Source organism: Catharus ustulatus, chromosome 9 (genome assembly GCF_009819885.2).
Source record: "Catharus ustulatus isolate bCatUst1 chromosome 9, bCatUst1.pri.v2, whole genome shotgun sequence".
Classification (NCBI taxonomy): Eukaryota; Metazoa; Chordata; class Aves; order Passeriformes; family Turdidae; genus Catharus; species Catharus ustulatus.
Genome location: NC_046229.1, coordinates 22,835,819 through 22,858,413, shown reverse-complemented (window position 1 = coordinate 22,858,413; position 22,595 = coordinate 22,835,819). Strand labels below are relative to the sequence as shown.

At 37.4% G+C, this 22,595-nt stretch overlaps 1 protein-coding gene across 1 annotated transcript; it reads right to left on the bottom strand.

Annotated features, from left to right (window-relative positions):
- Positions 1-823: 823 nt before the first annotated feature.
- Positions 824-22,555, bottom strand: STXBP3 (syntaxin binding protein 3). Its single transcript, XM_033067280.2, has 19 exons — positions 22,490-22,555; positions 19,944-19,993; positions 19,132-19,213; positions 17,715-17,791; positions 17,006-17,084; positions 14,842-14,942; positions 12,822-12,976; positions 11,877-11,967; positions 10,846-10,970; positions 9,303-9,407; positions 8,747-8,804; positions 8,470-8,535; positions 7,979-8,059; positions 7,212-7,350; positions 6,519-6,625; positions 5,971-6,069; positions 5,005-5,090; positions 3,286-3,434; positions 824-939 (listed from the first exon to the last, which is right to left on the bottom strand). The coding sequence occupies exons 1-19, from the start codon at positions 22,530-22,532 to the stop codon at positions 848-850; spliced, it is 1,785 nt and encodes a 594-aa protein (XP_032923171.1). The 5' UTR covers positions 22,533-22,555; the 3' UTR covers positions 824-847.
- Positions 22,556-22,595: the final 40 nt, after the last annotated feature.

Here is a 22,595-nt window from a genome sequence, read left to right as displayed (position 1 = left end):
TTTGTGCTTTTCTTTTCCAAATTACCAAGCCCTTTGAAAGACTGAGATGCTTCCCTTTTTGTCCTCTCCCCTTGCCTCCATTTCCTCAGAGACATGCTTAGTTTTGGAATTTCTGTATCACAGCAATTCAACTTCTGAAACAGACAGACTATATAGACAATTATAAGGAATTTGCTAAGAAATTAACTTTTTAAAAAAAATCTTCACTAATAATCTCTGTATATACTTAAATATAAAGTGTACTTCAGTGCACAGCTGACAGCATTTCTCCAAAGTTACTTACTGTGATTTGAACAGCTCAATAATTCAGTGATTAACTACCTTACCCAGAACCATCTAAAAACCCTTTAGGTTTTTCACAGTTACACGTATTTAAAGAATTTTCAGCAAGTTATTTTTACAGAAAACGTAGCGCTTTAAGACAGTGAACTTGTATGAAACATTTATACCATAAACCCATATTTACAAGTTTTCAAGTCCCTACCCAAGTGCCCAGGCCCTTTTTAATTCAGTCATTTTTAGAAAGAAATTCTATTATAGAAAGTCTTCACAGTTCTCAAAGACAATTCCAGTTTATATATCATTACAATAATTTCTAGCATAATTAGTTAGGAACAAACATGCCCTTTTGAGAACGCACTTGCAGTGTAATACTAAACAGAACATAAGAAATACATGTGTTTATCTTTTCATCTCTTTTACTCCCCCAAAAGCAGCAAATTTAAATTATAACATGAGCTCCCATTAGGAACCATGTAGTATTGAAGTGCAGTATTTGGAAAAGTCAGTTCCATTAGAATATGTATATATTGTGTGTGTTTTTAATGCATCATAAACATCACCATATCTATTCATCCTTAATGCAGACCATATCCTTGGGTTTATTAAGGCTCTTCACTTCCTCCAGCAGTCTTCTAGGTGTCAAAATATGAGTAGAACCTGACAAAAGAACAGAAGTACGAACTGTATCAGTCAAATTCTGACTTTCAGACATTCCCTCTTTGAAACATCAGTTACGTGTCAGTGTTTTTAACTGCACTGGAAAACTGACAAGTGCAACATTCCAAAGTGTTTTCATATAAAGCACCATCATGTACGTGTCACCATTACGTAGGCAATGTCTGCATCCCACACTCAGATATCCAGGTCAGGACTCATACTCAGAACCCAAGTTTCAAGTCCTGCTCTGCCTTGTTTGAAAGACGGGACTGAGCCTGAGCAATTGTCCCAGCCTACAAACCTGCCATTCTGTGAAAGGATGAGTTAATGTGAGGCTTTACCCTAGAATCAAGAAACTATCTGGGTTCAAGTTTACCTCATACAGTAGTGCTCCACAGAAATTCCAGTTACAGAAAATTGGCTTTTATTGACTAAGATTTCCTTGAAATAACAAAATTCAAGTCTTGAGCAGCAGAGAAAATCCTTATTATTTTTCAATGCACAACTACTTCTCTTATTCTCACAGAGTGATTATAACTTCTGCCATGAGGGGTCACCCTGCAGTTCTGAAGGCAACAAGTAGTGTCACTCTCAATGGGCTAACATTGCTGGTGTGCTGGAGGCTAACATTCCTGGCAGAACATAGCCAAATATTAATCTTCCACTAATCCATGTGGAAATCTGGAAATTATCACCTTCCCTCAGAAATCAGGATTACAACCAAAACTACAGGAATCATCTCTAAACAAAATGGAAGATGGTTCTGTGGTGAGTGCCAGATAATCCAGTGAGAGACACCCCGCTAAACATGGTATTGTAAACAAGTCTCAGGTGAAGAAATAATCTGGTTAAGCTACATTCCTGTTGACCTGGTCTTTCCATTACTACTCAGAACTAGAACCAGCATTAAACCTACCTCAACTACCACCAATGAAACTAGCAAATAAAAATAAACCAAAACCAATCACACACAAACACACCTACAATACCCTGGAATATTTTGAGGTAACAGACTAGATCTCAGAATCAAGATTGGCATTGTTTTAGGGAAGAGCATTTATTTGAGTAAATATTCATTTTTGAGTACAAAATTTGAGTAGAATCATGATAGATGGTAGATTCAAACTGAATCTCAAGACTATATTTAAATGCCAGATGTAGACCTCTCAAGCAATTAAGAATGCTTCAGATGACCCTGCATGCAGCTATCAGCTGACCCTGCAGAAGGACACAGGTCTATGGTAAGGTTCTGCATCTAGGAGCTCTGTTCCTATAGATGTACATGTTTTAGCACCTAATTATTTCCTTTAATGTTATTTAAAAATCATTTGAAGCATAGCAGCTGATGGAACAAGCATTTACTGCCTCTAAAGTACTGAGAGATTAGCATACCAGCTGCCAATTGCCAAATCTTAAGCCTCTCAAGTAGCCACAACAGAAATTAGAAAATGTTGCAAAGTCAACTGAGCTACACTGAAAAAGTGGTTTGGGGTTTATTTGTATTGGATCCCAGAAACCTTGGATTTTTGAGTTTTCTGTGCTGACCCCCTGGAGAAGACTGCTTTTGACCTGAAGCCTTGGAGAAGGCTTCCAAATTTTGAGTGATTTCACATGGTGAAGGGTTTTAAATTTGAGGTTTTTATAATATAGTAATAGGTATGGGACAAGATGGAGGATTTGGGGTGTTGCTTCCTTTCTGTGTATCTGCAATCACACACTTCTATTTTAACTACACACCCGTGACTTTAACTCCATCTTTAACTCAAATTTGGGAGCCTTCTCCAAAGCCTCAGGTCAAAAGCAGTGATCTCCAGGGGGTCAGTGTCAGACAGCACAGAAAGCTCAAAAATCCCAGGTTTCTCGGATCTGACAATTTGTTTATTTTTTTGGGTGGAATTTTGATTAGGATTGTTGGGGTTTTTAATACTCATCTTCCTTCCAAAGTGAGCAATTTTGCACTAGTCTGTCACCTTTTCTACTTCCAAAAGCAATGACAGTAGCGAGTGCCACTGAAGGTAAAGCACAGGCAGATGCAGAAGTTTGAAGAAACTGCAATGCAAAGAAATAGAGGTCTCTTGAAATCCTGTTTGCTACATACTCTGACATAGTTCTTCTGTAGAGCGTAACTGCTTTGTCATTATTGTCTTGCGGCAAAAAAATCCCTCCGAACATCAAAGAGTTGAGATAACCAGTAAAGCTGCTTTTAAGTGCACAGTTTTAAGCAATACTCAGGCTATAGTATTAGTGTGGTGAACCAACAGAGGGAATGTAAGAAATATTATTCTTAAATTTTCCAGAATCACATGTAGTCCAGCACACCCCCACCCTTTCCCATGGCCAGCTTACCAATAACAACTTCACAGGACTTGTAGGCCTCGGAAACTTGGTAAGCGCTGCGCATCTCCGAGTACGTGACTCCCCCGATCACAAACACAATCAGCCTCGCGCTGCTCCTCCGCTCCTCCCGGCAACTCGCTCTAGGCTTCTGCCGTGCACTGCAAAGCATTTCATAAGGTGCCATTTATACAGTGTGCCTGATCCATTTCTGGTTAAAATTAAGCAGTAGCAATTTCTGTCACACAGTTCATGGCTTGATTATAATTTCAGCAAAAGTATTTAGATAAACTGTTAATTTAAAAAAATTAATAAAAACAAATTATCACATTACTCAAACTGTTTAGGTATTACCAGGGTGAAAATAAATACAAAACAAAAACCCTGTTGCACACACAGCTAACATGCCAAGGACTCCTGCCAAGCAGCTTAACTCTGCATGCTCCCAATTCCAGTGGCATTTTTCATGAGAGGTTCACTTGAAAAAGCTGGAGTCTTACGTTTTTCAATCTCTGAACATGAACAGAATTTCTAAAGAAAGTATTTGTGTGTGACCAAATCAGATTCAAATACCTAGGAAAAACAAAAGCAGCCTGAAGCTCTTAGAAGTCTAATACAAGTGTAGTAATTGCAGACTGGGGTTAAGTCATCTGCAGTCCTGACCTCTCTGCCAGAGTGCCTTCAAGATTCCCACACTTCACCAGCCTGTAAGACAGAGAAAAAGTTCCTGTGTGCAGGGACTTGCTCTAGTGTTCCCTTGCACTGACCATCCTAGTGCATACCCAGGAACAGAAGGATACACCACCAACAGTTTAATTAGAAGTGGATGTAGAAAACCTGTTTTCCTAAGGCTGTGTGTCTCTACTTTTTGGTTTTTATTAAGGTACAAATTCCAATTCAAGTGTGTCTTCCACATTTAGGATTTATTGAATGTTTCCCTCCCTGAATTCCAGCATGTGATTAGTGCAGTGAGCATTCCTGAGAGAGGAACACTCACAGTGAGCATTCCTGGGAGTCTTTATTTGCTCTCTTTTTAAATAACACTATAAAAAGTGATAAAGCTCTCAGATTGGCAGGTTTTGGTCACGAGGTTCAAGAGCTATTGCAATAAAAAAAGAGAAAGAAGGAACAGTATAGGTGAGCTAAAGAAAAGAATTCCAAAAATCACCTCTCAGCGACAATCATTAAATATGCAAGTACACATTTCACATTCATTAGTAGTGAATTCATTTCAACTGCCCTGGACTTGCCTAAACACCTCCCTGGCAACAGGGGTCAAATGCCTAACAGGCCCATATTTCCTAATGAGAGAGCCTACAGAAGATTAAATTAACTTCCTGAGGTCATTAACCCCAACAATGTCACACCACTAATGTAGAGATAACTTCCAGAAGTAAAACATTCTTTTTCCTAAGTCACAGTACTGAACATTCATTCCTGAAACTGCTTCACACTAATAAGCTCAATTGTTTAAATTTCTCATTCTGGCAATATGAAATGTTATTTCTAACCTTGAAGCAAAAAGGGAGATACTACAAATAAAAAAGCTATACATTACCAAGAACTGTTAAAATAACAATCAAGCTGAGTATATTTTAGATGAAATAAAAATATAGGCTTGGCACATAACATTAACTTACGTGTGCTACTTCACTGTTCAGTAAGCACACTTCTGTAAAACTTTAGAATGTAAATGACAAAAATACTGAGATCTGAGTAAATTATGTTTACCTTACTGCTCCTGAACCATTCCAGGTGGGAGGGCACCGAGAACAATAAGGCCAGTCTTTTGAATCTAATTTGTTCTCTATAGCATCCTGAAGTGCAAAATAAAGACACTTTAAAAAGCCATACAGACCTTAACCCCACCAAGTTTCAGCTTCCAGAAAGGATGTCTAATTGAAATTTCATGCCAACATATGCAGCCCAACAAATAATTGCAAGTAGCACCTCATGAATAACACTCCTATGTAACAAAATGCTACACCACATAATGCTAAAATGTACTGTAGGTGTTTTGTGTATCACAAGGAATTGTGAGTATATATGCTTTTCTTATAAACATATTACTGATTTAACTGTTCAGATTTCACTAGCAGTTTTTCATCTGTAATAACTCTAATGTATTTAATGTCTTTCTAGCAATGTATGAGAGAAGTCAGAGTCCCCTGAAAACAAAAATGAACGTGTGAAAGCCACCAAGAATCTATGCATGACAGCATTGGGTCAGACAAATACTCCAGTAAACTCACTATCCTGTGTGACATCAGTCACTGAGTAATGCTTAGGAAGAGGTTTAAGAACAATGAAACTACCCTTTTGGTAAGTAACACCTTCCAGGCTCTACCACACTACAGTTTAGATTGAATTGCAGTTTAAAGACCCATTGGAGTTAAAACCAAGAAGATATAGATCTTCAAATTATACCAAACACAGCCAATCCCAGGACAAACTGTTCTAAAAGACTTCATGTTTTCACTTTCATTTCCTCACCTTTAAAATGACCTCTAACAAGGAGTATTACTAACAGCAGTCTAAACTCCTATATTAGAGACAGAGTAGAAGTGATCACTTTGCCCACTAGATGTATTTAACAAAATTAACTCAAAATACTATGGAATTCAGAAGATTGGTGTAACAGGTCATCCAGTAAATATCTGCACTGCACCCATGAATTAATTAGTTGGTGAAATTTACCTCCATAACATCTTTGATAACAGGAGTCCACCTAGAAAGTTGGAAGGTTTCTTCTTGAGAACGGTCCCTTCTTGCATATTTATGCTGCTGAGCAACAAACTGAAAAGATTTTTAAAATATGGTTGTATTATTTAGTGTTTGGGTTTTTTGAAACTTACTAGCAGTCAGTAGCAGAAGGAGCAGGGTAAGTATGAGATTTTAAAGAAATAATAATTACAAAAAGCAGTAATTAATACCTCTAGAATTCAGGATACACTAGAAATACTAACTTCACAGACAAGGAACTGAGTAAGTTGACAGTTTCCAAAATCAACCAGCTCAAGTCACCATCTGGTAATTGCAGAGGGAACATTACGGGTAGCTTACTTTCAACAGCTAACATGAATAATTTTCAAAGGATTTACCATTTAAACATCACAAAAAAAGAATTCCTAGTAATAATCTGCTTCCAAACCCAGACCTGGATAATATCACTAAGAGTTGCTGAAAGAGCTGTATGTCATTGGACGGTAGGAAATCACAAAATAAATAAATAAACACATTCTTACTGAAGAGATAACAGGAACATCAAGGTATTTCCAATTTTTTATCATATCACTATCACTTTCTATTTGTACATTCTGGATCAGCTTGTCCAAGTTCTCCTGGGTAGTTCCTTCAATATATGGAAAACAGACAACAATTACCAAGTGACAGTAAGACCAGTTTTGTCTCACACATTCCATTATTTAGTCCAGAACTTTTTTGTTTGTTCTGTACAACTAGTCTAAGTTTAACATACTGTATTTTAAATAAAATTTTGTTTAATGGTACATTCTTGAGATCAAAAGTCAGTATTATTACAGATTTCTCAGACCAACATTCTGCTACTTTGTTCCTTCTCTACAACAAATTTTTCCCCACTGACTTATTTTCAGGTTGCAACAGACATGGAACTCCCCCTTTAACAGCTTCAATACCACGTGAAAATAAGAGAACAAAATATTGCACACATGCAAGAGGAAGAACGATATTAAAACACTGTATGAATCTAGAACTGAATTACACCTCTTAACTCTTCACCAATAATATCTTTGCTAATCATCTGAGACAAGATACAGAGGATGGATAGGATTTCTTTCTAACCCAGCTATCAACTCCAATGCAAAGACTAAATTAACTAAAACCACTGTACTATCCTAACACTTGAGTTCAAGCTCATAGCACTAAGGAAAAAAGAAACACAGGGCAACTTGTCATACCATTTGTACTAAATATATACAGGAGAATAGCTCTGATTTTGTCATAGCTGTCATGACTTTTGTTGAGCAGGACTGGAAGGAGGACCCTCATAGAGTCTTTTACTTTTTGACCTTCTGCATCAGTTCCAAGAGCCAAGTCCTAAATTAATTAAAAATAAAAATAGACACCATGGTTAAAATCATTAAAGTAATATAAATCAACATAGTTCCATGTGTTTTGAAAGGTATTTTTATGAAACCACACGTTTCAGGAAACAATCAAGCTGCATCAATTTAAACTCAGTATGATAAGTCTGACATTTATTTCAAGTTACATCATTATAATAACACTCTAAAACGTTTAAAACTGTGATATCTAGAATTTTTAGAAATGTAAATTCTTGTCACAGTGTAATGCCTCACCCTAAAAGGTGCTTTTCCCCAGACATTTAAAAAGGGCTTCCCTCTGCACAATATATTAAAGCAACCTCATAGGAATTTTGAGCCATGACAACAAAGGTGATCCTTATACAAATTAGCCAGATTTCAAGACCAAAATAAAAAAAACAAACCCCAAAACTCTTAATAAAACCTTCTTATTGGGAGATTAAGAGTCTTGTATATTACACTTAGTTTTAATACTACCACTTCTAAAACTGATCACAAAATAAAGGCTAGAGACATAGTAGTATAGTCAGTTAAAACAAGTTTCTATTCCTGCAAACACAAAAGTGGTACTCGCAATACTTGCAAAGTTACTGTTTGTTTTGTGGCATTTTTAAACATACCTGTTCAGCTTTACAGAGCCTTTCTATGTTAGGTTTGAACTTTCTCATGCAATCTTCTGCTATGTTAAGATGAACAACTTGCTATAAAACAGAAATAAGAAAAAAAAAAAAAATCACAAGCTGCCATAGCTTGAATTTTTTTCTAGCATATCCATCATTTTACTGGTTACAAGAGTCAATCCTTCAGTACCATCATGCATTTTCTGTGTTTTCCCCTTCACTTAGAGACTGACTCCCATAATACCATTTAAAACATTAAACTGTTTTTGTTCAATCCTCAAAGCACACAAATTATTTCATTCTTTTACATAGTAAAATGAAACGCGTGGAAATATGGTTTATCCTCTGAATTTTACAATAGGTGAAAACGTTAATTTGGAGAACAGCTATACAGCACACTACAGGAAAACGACAGACTAAAACTAGACCTCAACAAAACAAAGTGCACAGAATTATTTACTGTGAAGTTGTGATTACAAAAGGCCCCTTACCTTACTAATCTCTTTACGATAGAGTGGCATCTTCTTCATCAACTGGGACAGAGCAGATATGGATAACTGGAAAGAAATGACAAGCTGAAAATCTGCTCCCTCAATAAATGACATGCTTATTTCCCTTCCTGTTGCAGACTTGCTTCTTCCACAACCCCTGAAAATTTCAGTTGAGAAAAGCCTTAATTTCTGTAGTAGATCCATGAGTTACACAGATCTGATCAGCTGAAAATAACTAAACTACAGGAAAAACAGTATCTCAACTTAAACAACTTACTTTTCCTTCTGCTGTTTTTGTTTTCGATGAAGCGTCTTTCAAAAGTTTTGGTAATTCCCTGATGAAAATAATGAAAGGTAACACGTGAGTTCTTAAATCTTTTCTTAAAATCTTAAAAGAACTGTGCAACAAGAACTTCTGAATGAAAGTAAAAGCCTGAAATACAGGCCTACCTTCAGAGAAAAGAGTGATTTTTTTTACAAAGGAAAGATTAAACATTCTGTTTGCAATATCTTCATAAAGTCATTTGATACAGCAGCGTGGTGGTACTGTATGCAAAATAATCCCTTCAGATTTAAAATATTTGAAAATAGTTGCCTGGAAATCACTTGACTTCCATTTACCTCAAGAACTTCAAGTAGCATTAATTAGTGTAACTGCATACCTGGGTACGCACCGTATTTTTGAAGCACAGTTTCTTCCTGACATTGATTACTTAACTGAATCCAATCTGTATTGCAAACCATGTTCACTACTGCCTGTATTCCCACTGAACAGCTCAAAACACTCCCTCTCAATGAAACCAAGCAGTTGGTTTTGTTATTTATTCACATACTCTATCACATCTGCAATATGCTTGTGCCGCATCTTCACCCACAGGTCATCATCTTCCTCCAAAATTGCCTCCTTTTCCTTCCCACCAGAGCCTTCTGTTTTGTATCTTCCAAGAGAAAATTCAGACAATTATTTGGGGTTTGGGTTCCCCCAGTGCTCATCACTTATTACAGTACAATTTGTAACAGTTTAATTGATATAAATGGTAACAGCAGTAACAGACAAAGGTTTTAATTTACAAGCAAAGCTACTGCCAGACAAAATATAATTTACAGAAGGATTTTACAGATTACATATTTTAACACAGATGCAACAGATTAATTTTAAAAAGATTCTTTGGGGCAATAGTTTCTGGACATTCTTTTAAACCAACAGTAACTAGAGCTTTAAACACACATTTACATGCACCTCAATTTCTCTTCAGTTTTCAATGTCAACTTCCCTTTGGTTTCAAAAGCAAACTGCACAAAGTAATACACACTGAAATTGCCAAGTGTAGCTTTCTCTGTATACTGTAAGACTTAATAACTAAAGGAAAATGAAGTCACATTCACCAACAAAATGTTAAGCAGGACAAAGGACTTCACATATAAAAGAAACTGCTGCACAGCATTACAGAGTAGCTATTACATGACTATAAACAGCAATAAACCTAAAACAAGACAGCAATCATGCCACATAATATTTTCACATTTACAGAAACTCACACAGTCCAGATTGCCAGAAAGCAAAAGAATGAAAAAAATTACAAGATTAATAATCAAAGTCAGATTATGACTACCTAGAAAATATAGTCTGCTACACCTTCATACCCAGCAATCAAACCCAGATCCATAGAACTTTGCACTTTCTATTAAAATCTTCACTCTGTGCTTCTGACTGAAAATACACTTTGCTTGGCTAAACAATGAGGCTATCAGGTCACTTTTACTGTAGTGGGTCATCAGAAAGCAAAGTCCTACCAAAATCCTTGTTGTCAGAACAATCAGACAGTAAAGCACATAACTTATGCAAATTAACATTACAATACTCCAAACAGTGCTTATAAACTTTTAAACATTTAAATGTGTATTTACAATAAAAGATGTAAATTTTAACAACTACATGAATTAAATGACTGAAGCTATAAAACTGAGAATTTCTGAGAAATAACCTAGCTTTTTCTCAGTATTCAGTTAGTGGTATTGCTTATCTTGTTTTGCCAAAAAAGTTGAGAATATGAAAAAATAATCTAGAGAATCTCAATGTGCACTCCCAAGGCTTTACTTCAAGAGCAATTCAAGGTTCTTAGTTCTTAAAAAATGCAATTTGTGGACTCAAAACTTAGCAACAATGCCAATTAGATCCTACCTAATCTCAACTAAGGGAGGAAGTCAAGAAAAAGATGAAGTTACAAATCCAAGAGGAAAGACTAACAATAAGTGAAGTAACCATTATGCAATATAAGCAGCTAATATTGCCATGGTGCAATTGAGCTAAACAATTCTCAGGGATTTTATAATCAAGAATAAAGTATTTAGCTTTTCTTTTTTTTAAGTACTTGCTTGTAAGTATCATTTTCAATGGGTAGCAGATCATATGCCATTGCCTGGAAGGTGAGCTCATGGAGCACAGTTGATACTGGGTCAAAGCCACGATCAATTATTATTAGTTGGGAATGGGTTTTAGCCTAGAAAGCCATCAAACAAACACAAAGACATACAGTACAAAGTTAATGCATGTTAAATCTATTTGCATTAAGTCACAGCACTGCAGATATTTTTAGAAAATAACTGAAAACCACTGCACTATGGTCCAAGTGTTTGAACATTTTAATTACATACAATGGTTTTAAATACTAATTTTAAGGCAATGCTCTTAGCCCACTGAAGTACACTCAGAAATCAGAATTTTATTCATCTAGCGAACAAAAAATGTAAAAGAAAAACAGACAAAACCCAAAAAAGGTTGCCCAGAGATTTAACAGATAACTTCATTGTTTGTATTACAGAGCAGATAGTGCTGCAATACAGAAAAAGATCTCCAAACATTCAACTGAAAGTTTCATTTTGGGATTTAGTGAAGTGGCAGTAGCAGCAGGTGCATTTATTTCTGTAGCAAAGTGGTAAAGTCAGAATGGTTTACCCCATGGTTTTGTGTTCAAGCAACTGCCCTAATCAGGCCTTATTTGCAGCGACAGATCAAAACCATCATTTATGTGAACAGCTGTATCTTTGTGGACAATAAATCCCTCCAGGGGAAAAATTTCAATTCTGCAGGAAGCCCCTTCTACACATAGCCTTATGAAAGTTGATATTAAAATAACATTTATCCACTGGTGTTTAGACTTGTGGCATCCCCCTACACTATCACAGGGCTAATTTTTCAAATAAAATTAGTTTGATCACACAAATACAGCTTTACTCCAACAGTTATTATCTCCACATTGCTTCCATACACAAAAACAACTAAATGGCAACTCGCTGCCTTTATTATTAAATAAGATCTATATTTGTAGAACTCAATTGTTGAAGAATATTCCAAAGATATTTCCCCCCCACAAAAAAAATCTCAAACATTTTAGTTCACTTTCTACCTTTATTTGGCTTTTCTCATCTGTTTTGTAGTAGTTTTCAAGACTTTTTTCAACAAGCTGGGCAAGTTTGCTGGCTCTATCAGATGGTCCACTGGGAAAAAAGGAAGCATGCAAAAATAACTTACATTTCTCCATCAGAACATTAAAATGCTACTTTAAAACAGAAAACTACCTAGATTGATCCTTCGCTTTCACGAGTTCCTGGACATTCTAAGTATTTTCAATATATTTTTACTTATACATTATGATTCCACAGGTATTTCACACAGCAGAAACAGCTTCAGCAAAAGACTGGCATGAGCTGGCACATGGCCCAGCACCTAAAGCTTCACTCAGAGGTGGGAAACAAGAAAGAAAAAAAGGAGAAAGAAACAAAAAAAAAAAAAAAAAAACCAGTCAAGCAATTATTTGTTACCTTTGCAAAGAATAAGACACCACATTACACCACAGAATGCAGTCCCCTTGAATGCAATTTTAGAAGCATACTTTGACTTCAAAGATAATAAATCCCTTTCAAAGCTCAAAAGAGGCATTCTTCTCAATATCTCTACTACCAGAAATCCTGCTCCCATGTGCCACAGCAATTTCTGAATTCCTTGGTGCCAAGCAGAGCTGCAAATGGCTGAACAGCAGCAGTTCTGTTACAGGATTATGCATACAAGAATGCAGCATATCAGTGTCACCCTACTGACCAGACATGAAACAAACCATTCAGAACAAGACGGGGTATAGCAGGTACTGGCACATGCATATACACAGAAAAACACTGCTCTGCCTACGCTTCACAAATTCCTATCATTGCATATATTCAGACTTGTGGATTAAAAACAATCCACAAGCAAAAGGAAAAAAAAAAATCTATGCTGCAGCCATGAGCTACAACCAAATAATGTGCTAAGCCCTAGAAGTGAAAGCAATTACTAGAAAACACTAATTTTGCCCCACCTTTTATATCGTACTCCTGGATTCTCATCTAGCGTGGCACATAAGGTAACAATTTGTTCAGCCATGACTTGCAGTACAGCATCTTTATCCTTTGTCCTTTCCAGAGTGGGACTGTAGCAGCGGTAGAATGCATCTGGGATGTTGAGGGTAAATACCTATGTACAGTATAAGCAAGAAAAAAAGGGCCTAACTTGCAGATTGCTGTAACCTGGTAAAAGATTTGCTAATAATTTAAAACTATATGCTGCAAGAAAATGTCATACATAGGACACTTTAGGAAAAAAACCCAAACAAACCCACACTTCATTTCTCTATCCCTGCTGAGCTCATGTTCTTGTTCTCAGACTTTTTCCCTAATCCTCTCCTACATAAATGACTCTATTTTTCAAGTTGATTATAGGACAGAAGGAAGGACGGATGGAAAGAAGGAACTAAACACCTGTCACTGTCTTGTACAGAGCCATACAATGCAATATCAGAATGAGAACAAAAGGTATCAAGGTTAAATTGGTTTAAAATTAAATTTTACATATTGTATCTGCTTTTAATATGAAGAATTTACCTTCAATAGCTGAAATTCTTTAACTGCATTACATTTTGATTAAAGCAGCTCAGTACCAGAGAAATGAAAGGCTTTTTCAACAGTTTTCTAAATGGAATGCAAACATGGGAACAATCCCATTGTCAGTAAATGGATTTTCTCTAGCTTCAGATGGACTCTGTAACTACAGAGCCAAAGAAGAACATCCATTCAGATAAGGGGCTTGCTTCACTCGAGTAGATAATGACCTGGACTTTGCCCAGAGCTCAGCCTGATTATTTACTCTTAGCATCCCAGAAAGCAGGCAGATCAGCTAACATCATTTCTCTGCTAAGGATTCAAAAGGTTCTCACAACCCCAGATACTGAGAATACAAAACGACAGTAAAAACAAGAAGAGTTCTGATTATTTTCAAGTTCAGAAAAGCAGTCCTGATTTCTGCTTTCACGGTGAATTCTCCAGAAAACCAAGACCACATTTTCATAGGCTTTATTTAGCACAGAAGAACAGCTTTGTCAGGGCTCCAAAAACCAGCTTGAAACAAAACTTGTGAACATCAGTCTCACTGGAAAGCAAACAAACAAGCCACCATACTCATTATCCCCTGATGGATTCTCAACCAAAAAAGAATCCTTTATAATTAAAAGGATTGTGTCTTCAAACCAGGAAACTGCACCGCAGTGAGACGGGGCTAGCAGCAATCCCTCCTGTATTCACCTGCCACTTGGTATACATGAGAGTTGTCACCCTTGATATGTTGGTAATGTTTGACATGGGAAACATTCATAGTTAGTTCTGGTTAGCTCTCCAGCCCCCAGAACTGGGCAGAGCTTGGAGGCTTCATCTTAGTGAGTATCAGTGTGCATTTCAGCCCTCTGTGAATGATGAAGGGCATGAGCAACAAATTATTTCTCAACACAACACTCACTGTGTGGCTGCACACGGAAAACACCCATTGGTTTTCACTGGTAGTACAGATCTTTAATTGAGAAAACAGGATTTCCATGTTCTCCTCTCACTGAAAAGACTGTCAAGTTGCAGTAGTTTTTGTTCCACTCCCCTTCAGTTCTCTTAGTCCATTTGTTCTCCTTTCCTGACGTTAACCAAGTCCTCCTTACTCCTATTCCTACACACCAACCTATCAAAGTAAAGCCTCAGTATCAGCAGTAACAAACTCTTACTAAAGACCAACCGGAACACTTGCCTGCTCTGAGGGGATAGATTCCTTCTTTAACCTCCCCACTGCAACTGACACCAAGTCTTGCAAAAAGGTCAAATGCAAAAAGTAGAAATCTTTGAGTATAAGAACATTTGTTTTCATCTGAAAAGCATAAGCAAGCACTGGAAATTTCCAAATGGAAATATTTCACATAGAGTTTGTCAATCAAAAGCTACATTCTATTTCATTGTTCTCTAAAAGGTCAGCAGCACTTGAAAATAAACCCCCAGGCTACTGTTAAGGTTAAGAATTAAACTTACCTGAGACTCATAGGGGAAGAAGGAAATGTTTATTTCCTTGCATTTCTTTATTGATTTTGCACATGAAGCCTTAATTTTATTGAAGAGGCTGTCAGGACAAACTAGGGGGAAAAAAAGAGACGAAGTATAAATAATTTGTACTACAGCTGTCAGCTCACTTATTAGCATAGAGTATTCAGGGGAGACAATTCTAAATTAACACCAAATTAACCATAAAATATCTAGTTTCTTTTGCCTACTCTTCCTAAAGTGAAATAGATGATATAATCAATATTTTTTGAGAAGTACCACTGCTCAATTTATACCGCCTTTTTGCAAGCAAAAGGTTGCTGAACATTCATTAGCAGTCTGCAGCTGTGAAGGATGTTGATTTAATCAAAGTAAATGTTTCTGCTATTTCTTATCATGTAGGGGAGAAAAAACATTTCCTAAGCTACAAAAAGAAATCATGCATACACACAAGAGCAAAAGACAGAAATATGGAATTTAATTATAGATCTCTAAAGTGTTCCACCACACTTCCAGGCTACATTAGATTCCAGTGTAGAAATTGAATTTATGGAATACGTGGATGACAAAAATACTACACAGACTTGGACGTGATAGAGTTATTTCTCTAACTCAGAAGCTATTCTTCTCAACAGGAAAAGTTTTGGCAAGTATTAAAACTGAAAGCTTGCCCATTTGCAACCAAGGAGCATACTGCACAATAGCACTAGTTTTCCTGCTGCTTCAGTATGAAACTAAGCAAGAAACCAAGAATTTGGATAGTAATTTAATACTGCTTTGAGAACATCCAGTAGCAGATAGACACAGTCCACAAAGACAGGCACACCTCAGTGTCTGCCACAGCAGCACATTTGGGGTTTTTGTTTTGCCCTCTTTACATGCCGGCAGGGTTAAGGTGCAGTCACATTAAACCCATTCCCAATAATTGTCTCTGCTATACAATTTATGGCATGCATGCAAGGGCTAAGTAGGGCCCCTTCTTTCAGGGAAGGGAAAAAGCTGGCCCACAGGTCTGAAGGAACCACCTGAAGCAACCAATTACTACCACAGAAAGTCCTTGCAGAAAGTCCTTGTTGGAGTGTGTAAAATAGAAGCCTCTCTGAGTTGCTAAGAGAGAGAAAAGAATACAGGGATTGAATTAAAGTCTTAAGAAAAATTAAAATACATTAAACCACACAGACATGAAGTGTAAGTTTTAGTTTTAAGTAAGCAGGAATATTATTAAGCCACACAGATATGAAATAGAAGTGCAAGCTTTAGTGTTAAGTAAGAATATACTGTAAGTGCCTTAAGAGAGTTAAAAGCCCTAAAGCCTAGTTAAACAGTTCAAGCAGCCTAAAGCCTAGTTAAAAGTTCAGAAACTTAGGCCCAGACATAACGAAAACATAGCAAGAACACTGCTTACATTTTCTAGCTGGAACAGACAAAACCATTTACATTAATAGATAGAGCTATATACGTAAATTATGACACTACTTTTGTACTCTAAAACTAAGATTCTAATAGGTGTAGAAAGAATATTCAGGTTCATGGTTTTAGCTCATTGGATGATTTTCAAATAAAAACCCCTGTGCTGGTGTGAGAGACCATCATCACCACCGAGCAGAAGAGATGCCAGGGAGCTGCTCCTGCTTCTTCTACTCAGGACTCTATGCCAAAAAGCTTTAGCATGGACTTTAATATTCTGAACTCTTTGCCTTTGAGACTGATGTGCTTCTGCTACAAACAACTTTACAGCAACCAACAACTGCTCTTGTCTCTTTGAAGACCTAGACCCATAACTTGACAAGTCCTCATGCAGTTACGTTTTTAGTACTATGTTGCTTATGTAGAGATACAGTTTGACTTGAATTGTCTTCCTCCACACTCTAACACAGGAGAAGACTGGAATACTTAAAAAATAAAACTAAATTACCTAAAATAAAAGCAATGGTGGAGAACAATCAAGATTGATTGGTAGTTGTGAAAGAAATGACTATTGCCACATAGCATGGTGACCACAGCCTGGAAACCCACATATATGGTTAATGACTTGAGTTCGCATACCTTCTTACAACAAACAGGGCCCAAACTTTTCATTTACTCAACTCCAGACAAGAGAAGTGAGCAGCTACCCATATAAAGTTACCAAACTAGAACCCAAAAGCTTACTTACAGTCAGTGAAGTACACATATGCTGCTTTGTATCTGCTAGATGATTTATTGATGAAGTCATCAATCAGTCCATCTACAGACTTAAGGGGGTAAGAAAAATAAGGGAAAAAAAAAGCATCATGCCAGTGTTTTGCCTTTCTACACAGATCAAAGCTTCTCCCTCCTCTCCTCCTGCTCTATTACCAAGTCCCACCTAGCAATACTCCAATTCAGTATGTAAGAAAACACTGAAGTTTAAGATTTTTTAATTCCTGATGAAGAATAACAAGCAAATACAGATGGTCAGTTATGCACCAAACTCATTCCAGGAAGCACACACAAAATATTTGCATCATTTCCCAGCTGTAACTGCTGAGATTTACTCCCTCAAGAACTTTCAGCAAGTAACAGTAATCTCTAATTAGAGCCATTAATTTGAATTCTGCTTTCCAGTGTATTGCAGTATCATGTGATACAACATCTCTTTCAGTAAGGTTACCAATTGCTAAGCAGTGATACAGTGCCTACATTGACCACAAGGTACACATTTGCAACATATTCCATGGTGGCACTGCATTGTCTTTTCATCTTGGGAAATCAGGCATCACACAGAGGAGCATCACAGAAAAAGCAGAAGTTAAGTACTCCACGGCTGCACACAGTAAATAAACATTTTTTAAAAAGGAGGTTTTTTCAGTCTGAAAGATCTTGCAACACTTTTAAATACTAACCTTTTTGGTGGGAGTTATTAAATATATTGCCTTCATGTGTGGGACAGGCTCACGGTCTTTATATACATTCTCCACCACTATAAAGTAAGAAATAGTGCATTTTTATAATTAGGAACATTATGCATCTATATTAAAATATGTGCCTTGTTTTCCTTATAGAGCTGCTAAAGTAACAGCAATCAAGTTGTCCACAACATTAGAGGTAAGGCCATACCTTGTGCCAAGAGCTTTGATTTATTTTTTGTTATTTCATATACAGAAGGTTATCACAAGGCTTTCTCAACTCTCGGTCTAGTGACAACTACAACAGAGTGGCAATGCAAACATACTCCAACTATGGGGCCCTCCTGCAAGGATAGGAACTCTCTTGGCAAGACAGTTCTTTTTCCAGCACACTAAAGGACAGGGAGAGAGAAACTATGCAGGGCATCATTTTGGACTACAGCCTCTTCTGTCCTTTGTTTCCTGGGCAATTAGTCTGTTCCAACATAATTGCAGGCACAAATTAAGACATTTTCAGCAAATCAGCTTCACTCTTGTTTTTCTCTGTTCAATAAAGTCGTTCTGTAGAGCGTTACAGTACACTAGCTCGAGAATGCAGAGAGATTCTTGTGGCTCAGAAATTTTGTGGGGGAGGAACAAATAAGATAAGTAATGTCAGACATCTGGATGTGGAAAGACAGGTTCCTTTCAGCAGTGTGCTCACTAAAAATAAAAGATTTCTTCTTGATAAGGAAAGGAAAACATGCTCACCAAAAGTTTCTCACAAAGGATAAGCAGTACTTAGGATTTTAAATACACACCAAAAAGTAAAATTGATACAACTCTATTATATTTCCAGAATAATCATGTTATGCTGAATAACTAGAATAAGAATAGGACTGTGGAATAAATAACCAAGTCTAAACAATGCCCTCTTACACAAGCACTTCTGAAAATCTAGACCTAAAGCTAATTAAAACTAGCTAATTTACTTTTTGGAAATTTATTTTAATTTCAAAAATAGGCACGAGCAAACAAACATCCATTCCTACTTCCCAAAAAAAAAAAACCCACCAAAAACCCCCAAACAAAAATCACAACAATCAAACAAAAAAAATTAAGTACAAAAAACACCAAAAAAACCCAACCAAACAAAAAACACACTTAGAGCAATCTTTAGGAAAAAATATTTAAAAGGGGGTTTTTAGCTTTCAGGCAGATAAACATTTGGTTTTTTAATTAAAATAAAAATCACAGTTGACTTATTACTGTAGAAGCCTGAAAGTCTACTGTTTTAATATCCCACAGCTACTTGTCTTCATCAACCAAATAAAGACCTTTACTTGCAAGGGTACTATCAATTTCATCAATTTCAGTCTTTCCATTTTTCTTACCAGGATATTGCCATTGGTGTACTAATAAGAATTACGCTTACCTGTGACACCCTCTGCCAGCAGATCACTCATTTTGCAGCACAGTGACAGTAATTTAGTAGTGTAATCATCTAAAAGCATTATCTAAACATATTTTTTAAAAAAAAAGCACAAGAACTTAGATCAATTAATCAGCTATATTAAATACATACTATTTCCTCAACAACTTGCCATAGAAAATTGAAGCTAAAATAATTTTATTACTCTGCTTTTTTCATTACCTGCATACATCAACATTGCAGGGGGAAATTAATCTCAGAAGGCAGTTCCTAATGTATAGGATTTCCAAATATGAGCTTAATCTTAAATATGTATTTTGTTCCCCCTACTCATACTAGAAAGTACTTTGAAAGTTTCACTTGGACACAAGTGTTTTGAATTCCTGCTAATTTACCCCATGGCCTGCTCAAATATATCTGTATTTATTTTACAACTGTTATAGCTTAAGCAGTTCTAACAGGTATCATATACTGCTGAATCCTGCTCCACATGTACTGCAGAGTAATTTTTGAAATTAATAAAGTATCAGTATTTCAAAAGGAAAGTGAAGATAAATACAGTTTCTAATTTTTCTTCAAAACCAATTAAAAAAAAGAGACTACTAACCTGTTCTTCCTGTACTAGCCTCTAGACTTTTCAATATGTATTACACAGAGATCTGAGTTATCAAAAGTAAAATCTATTATTAGGAGAGAAAACAATCTTAAGTGAAAATGCCAGCCATTAATTTTATGAATTTGTTCTTTACTCAGCTATACAGATTACTTGTTCAAGTGAAGACAGAATTCTCATATAAATTTTAACAAATTTGTACCTTCCATTCTTCCTCTTTGCTAAAGTCATCAAATACTGTTGATTTTAGCCCTGTAAGAAGAAATAGTTTACAAGTTAGAGGAATCAAATTGTTACTAAGACTGAAAAAAAAAATTCATCCATTTAGACTCATATGTTCAAAACCCTAAAAAGAAGAATTTTAAAAACCCCTTACTGATAAATACTTGCACAGAATTCTTCTCCATAAACTGTCCTTGCCTGTTTCTAGATCTGTACACAGGTGTAATAACAAATTTTTAACCATGTGAAAAATTTATTAACATTCATATTTTCTGAGAACACTCTTGTGGATTAGTTAGTCTTTAGCATTACACAGAATTCCTTTTAATAAACTGAGTGCTCAACAACCTTGTCCAAAATCTCAAATATTATATTTTTTCTACAATATTTGCCTATAAAACACACCAGAATATACAAAGGCATTCTTCTCTGAATACATTCAATTAGTTTACAAAGGCCTTTTTTCTTCTATCTTTACTTCACAATTAAGGGAAAACTATACACAACCCTGACAGAAGAGCACTGCCAATTCCCTGTGTGGAAAAAAAAAAAAAAAAGAAGCAAACCACACCTTGGCCAAATTAATGACCCGTTTATAACGCACTTCCTGAAGAAAGGACTGTTAAGCAAATGCTACAAAACACAGAATTGTAGAAATGCTGAATTTTTTTACAAAAATTAATATAACTAGCTATGGCTAGGCTAGAATTTACTATACAAGTCTACAAAACAATTTACAGTTGTGAAAAAAATTTAAGAGACAGAATTCGTCGTGGAAAGGATTTCATTTAGAGTTTAACTATATACAGCAGCTCTCTGTATTTCATGATTTTATCCACAGAACTGCTGTCTCCTAAACACTGGTAGCTTTCTCTGTCCTCATAACTGTGAGCTTAGCTAACAAACTTGTGTGAATTAACTTTTCCACACACTTCTGCTTCAATTTTACACACCACAGGTGTAACTTTTGTGAAAATTTACAGAGCAGGAACAAAACACACATTGACACAAGCTGATACATAAAGGATCAACATCACTATTTTCAGACAAATCAGTCTTAATAAAAGCCCCAATTTAAATGTTTGCTGAAACATTAGGAAACAGCAGTCTATGGCCTTCAATTACCCATTCCAAAAGTGCAAGACAATGTCTAAAACTTAGTTCATCAATTTTCACTGTTATAGTCTTGGAAAGACAAGAGGAACTAAATGACTAACAAAGTGTTCATTTCAGAAGTGCCTCTTAACTAAGCCTGCAATATAAATGTTTTATTATTCACACAGCTTCACTGTCACTCTAATCTTTGTTCCTCACACTGGCAAGACCATTTTCTAAAGTCTTTATGGCCCTTAATAACACACTTCTGCTTTGATCACATTATTCCCTTTTATGGTCCGAGTCTTCTATAAAATATCTCAGGACAAAACATTGGCTCTACAGTCATAGGCACAAATAACAGAGCAAGACAGCAGGATAAACAAAGCAGCAAAATTGGGGATTTCCATAGGTTAGGTTTTAAACAAAGGTATCTAATTCATACAGGCAAGGTACAGGTGCCAGCCGCTGAGGACTGAACTCCAGAGGGACAGTCTGCTTTTCACTTCTAGTGACACAAACAGCTTTCATGTGGAAACAGAGGAGAAAAATGAAAACAAGACGGCAACAGGACCTTGCCATTTCAGTGACAGTCGCCAGGCTGGCTGAGCAGCTCCTGGAGTCACAACCTCAGTACAATTAAGCTGGGGGTGAGGTGGCTGCTAATGCCTTTTCCCCAAAGGTCTCACACTACCTGAAATACTATAAGCCTTTCTACAGCAGCAAGGAAGGGAGCAGTTACAACTTCATTTTCTGTAAGAAACACCAGCAGAACCTGTTCCAAAACACGGAGATAATAATCTGCAGTTCATTTGTCAGACTACCTGGAATACCTTCAGCTTTTTCTACGGAAAACCGTGAAGCCAAACACAAAGTGGGAAGCACCGCTCCGCGAGAGAGAGCGAAGAGCCCCTTTTGGGGCCAGAGCACCCTCCGAAAGGAGCAGCTAGGAGGTGACAGAGAAATGAAGAGCTGGTTTAAGTTTAGGCTCTTCAAGAGCGAGCCCGTCAGGCTGGGTGTAGCCTGCAGAGCTCACCCTTATCTCGGGAAAAGTCACAAGCGTCTCTTTACAGCGCTGTTTCTGCGGACACCCGCGGCAGTCACCTCCCACCAGCGCAGCCAGCACCTGCAAGAGCCGGCAGAAGCCGCCACCCACGGCCTCCGCCGGAGCCGGCTGCCACAGAGCCGCCCGGGCCCGACCCCGGGCCCGACCCCGACCCCGCTCGGCCGCCTCAGCTCCACACACAGCGCGGCTCCGGCCGCGTCAGGAGCGGCCCCGGACCCCACCTGGCCGGGCACCCCCGACCCCACACACGGGGCTACGCAGAGCCGGCGCCTCAGCGGCGGAGGCTCCCGGCCGGCCCGCGCCCACCGAGCAGCCCCAGGGCGCTCCCTCTTCAGGGCCGGGGAAGGAGCCCCACAGTCACTCACTCTGCCACACGAAGCTCTTCAGCCCCTGCACCGCCGGCGCCATCTTGCTGCCAGCCCCACCTGGCAGCGCTGCCTTCCCCTCCCTCTTCAGGGGCGGTGGCGGAGG

What these genes read in the sequence shown, in the direction of transcription:
- STXBP3 (XM_033067280.2), bottom strand. Translation starts at nt 22,532, where the DNA reads ATGGCGCCGGCGGTGCAGGGGCTGAAGAGCTTCGTGTGGCAGA. An exon ending in CATATTGCAGATGTGATAGA is followed by an intron (nt 8,805 to 9,302) that starts GTATGTGAATAA and finishes TATTTTCATCAG; the next exon opens with GGAATTACCAAAACTTTTGA. An exon ending in TTATCAAAGATGTTATGGAG is followed by an intron (nt 5,091 to 5,970) that starts GTAAATTTCACC and finishes TTTGCACTTCAG; the next exon opens with GATGCTATAGAGAACAAATT.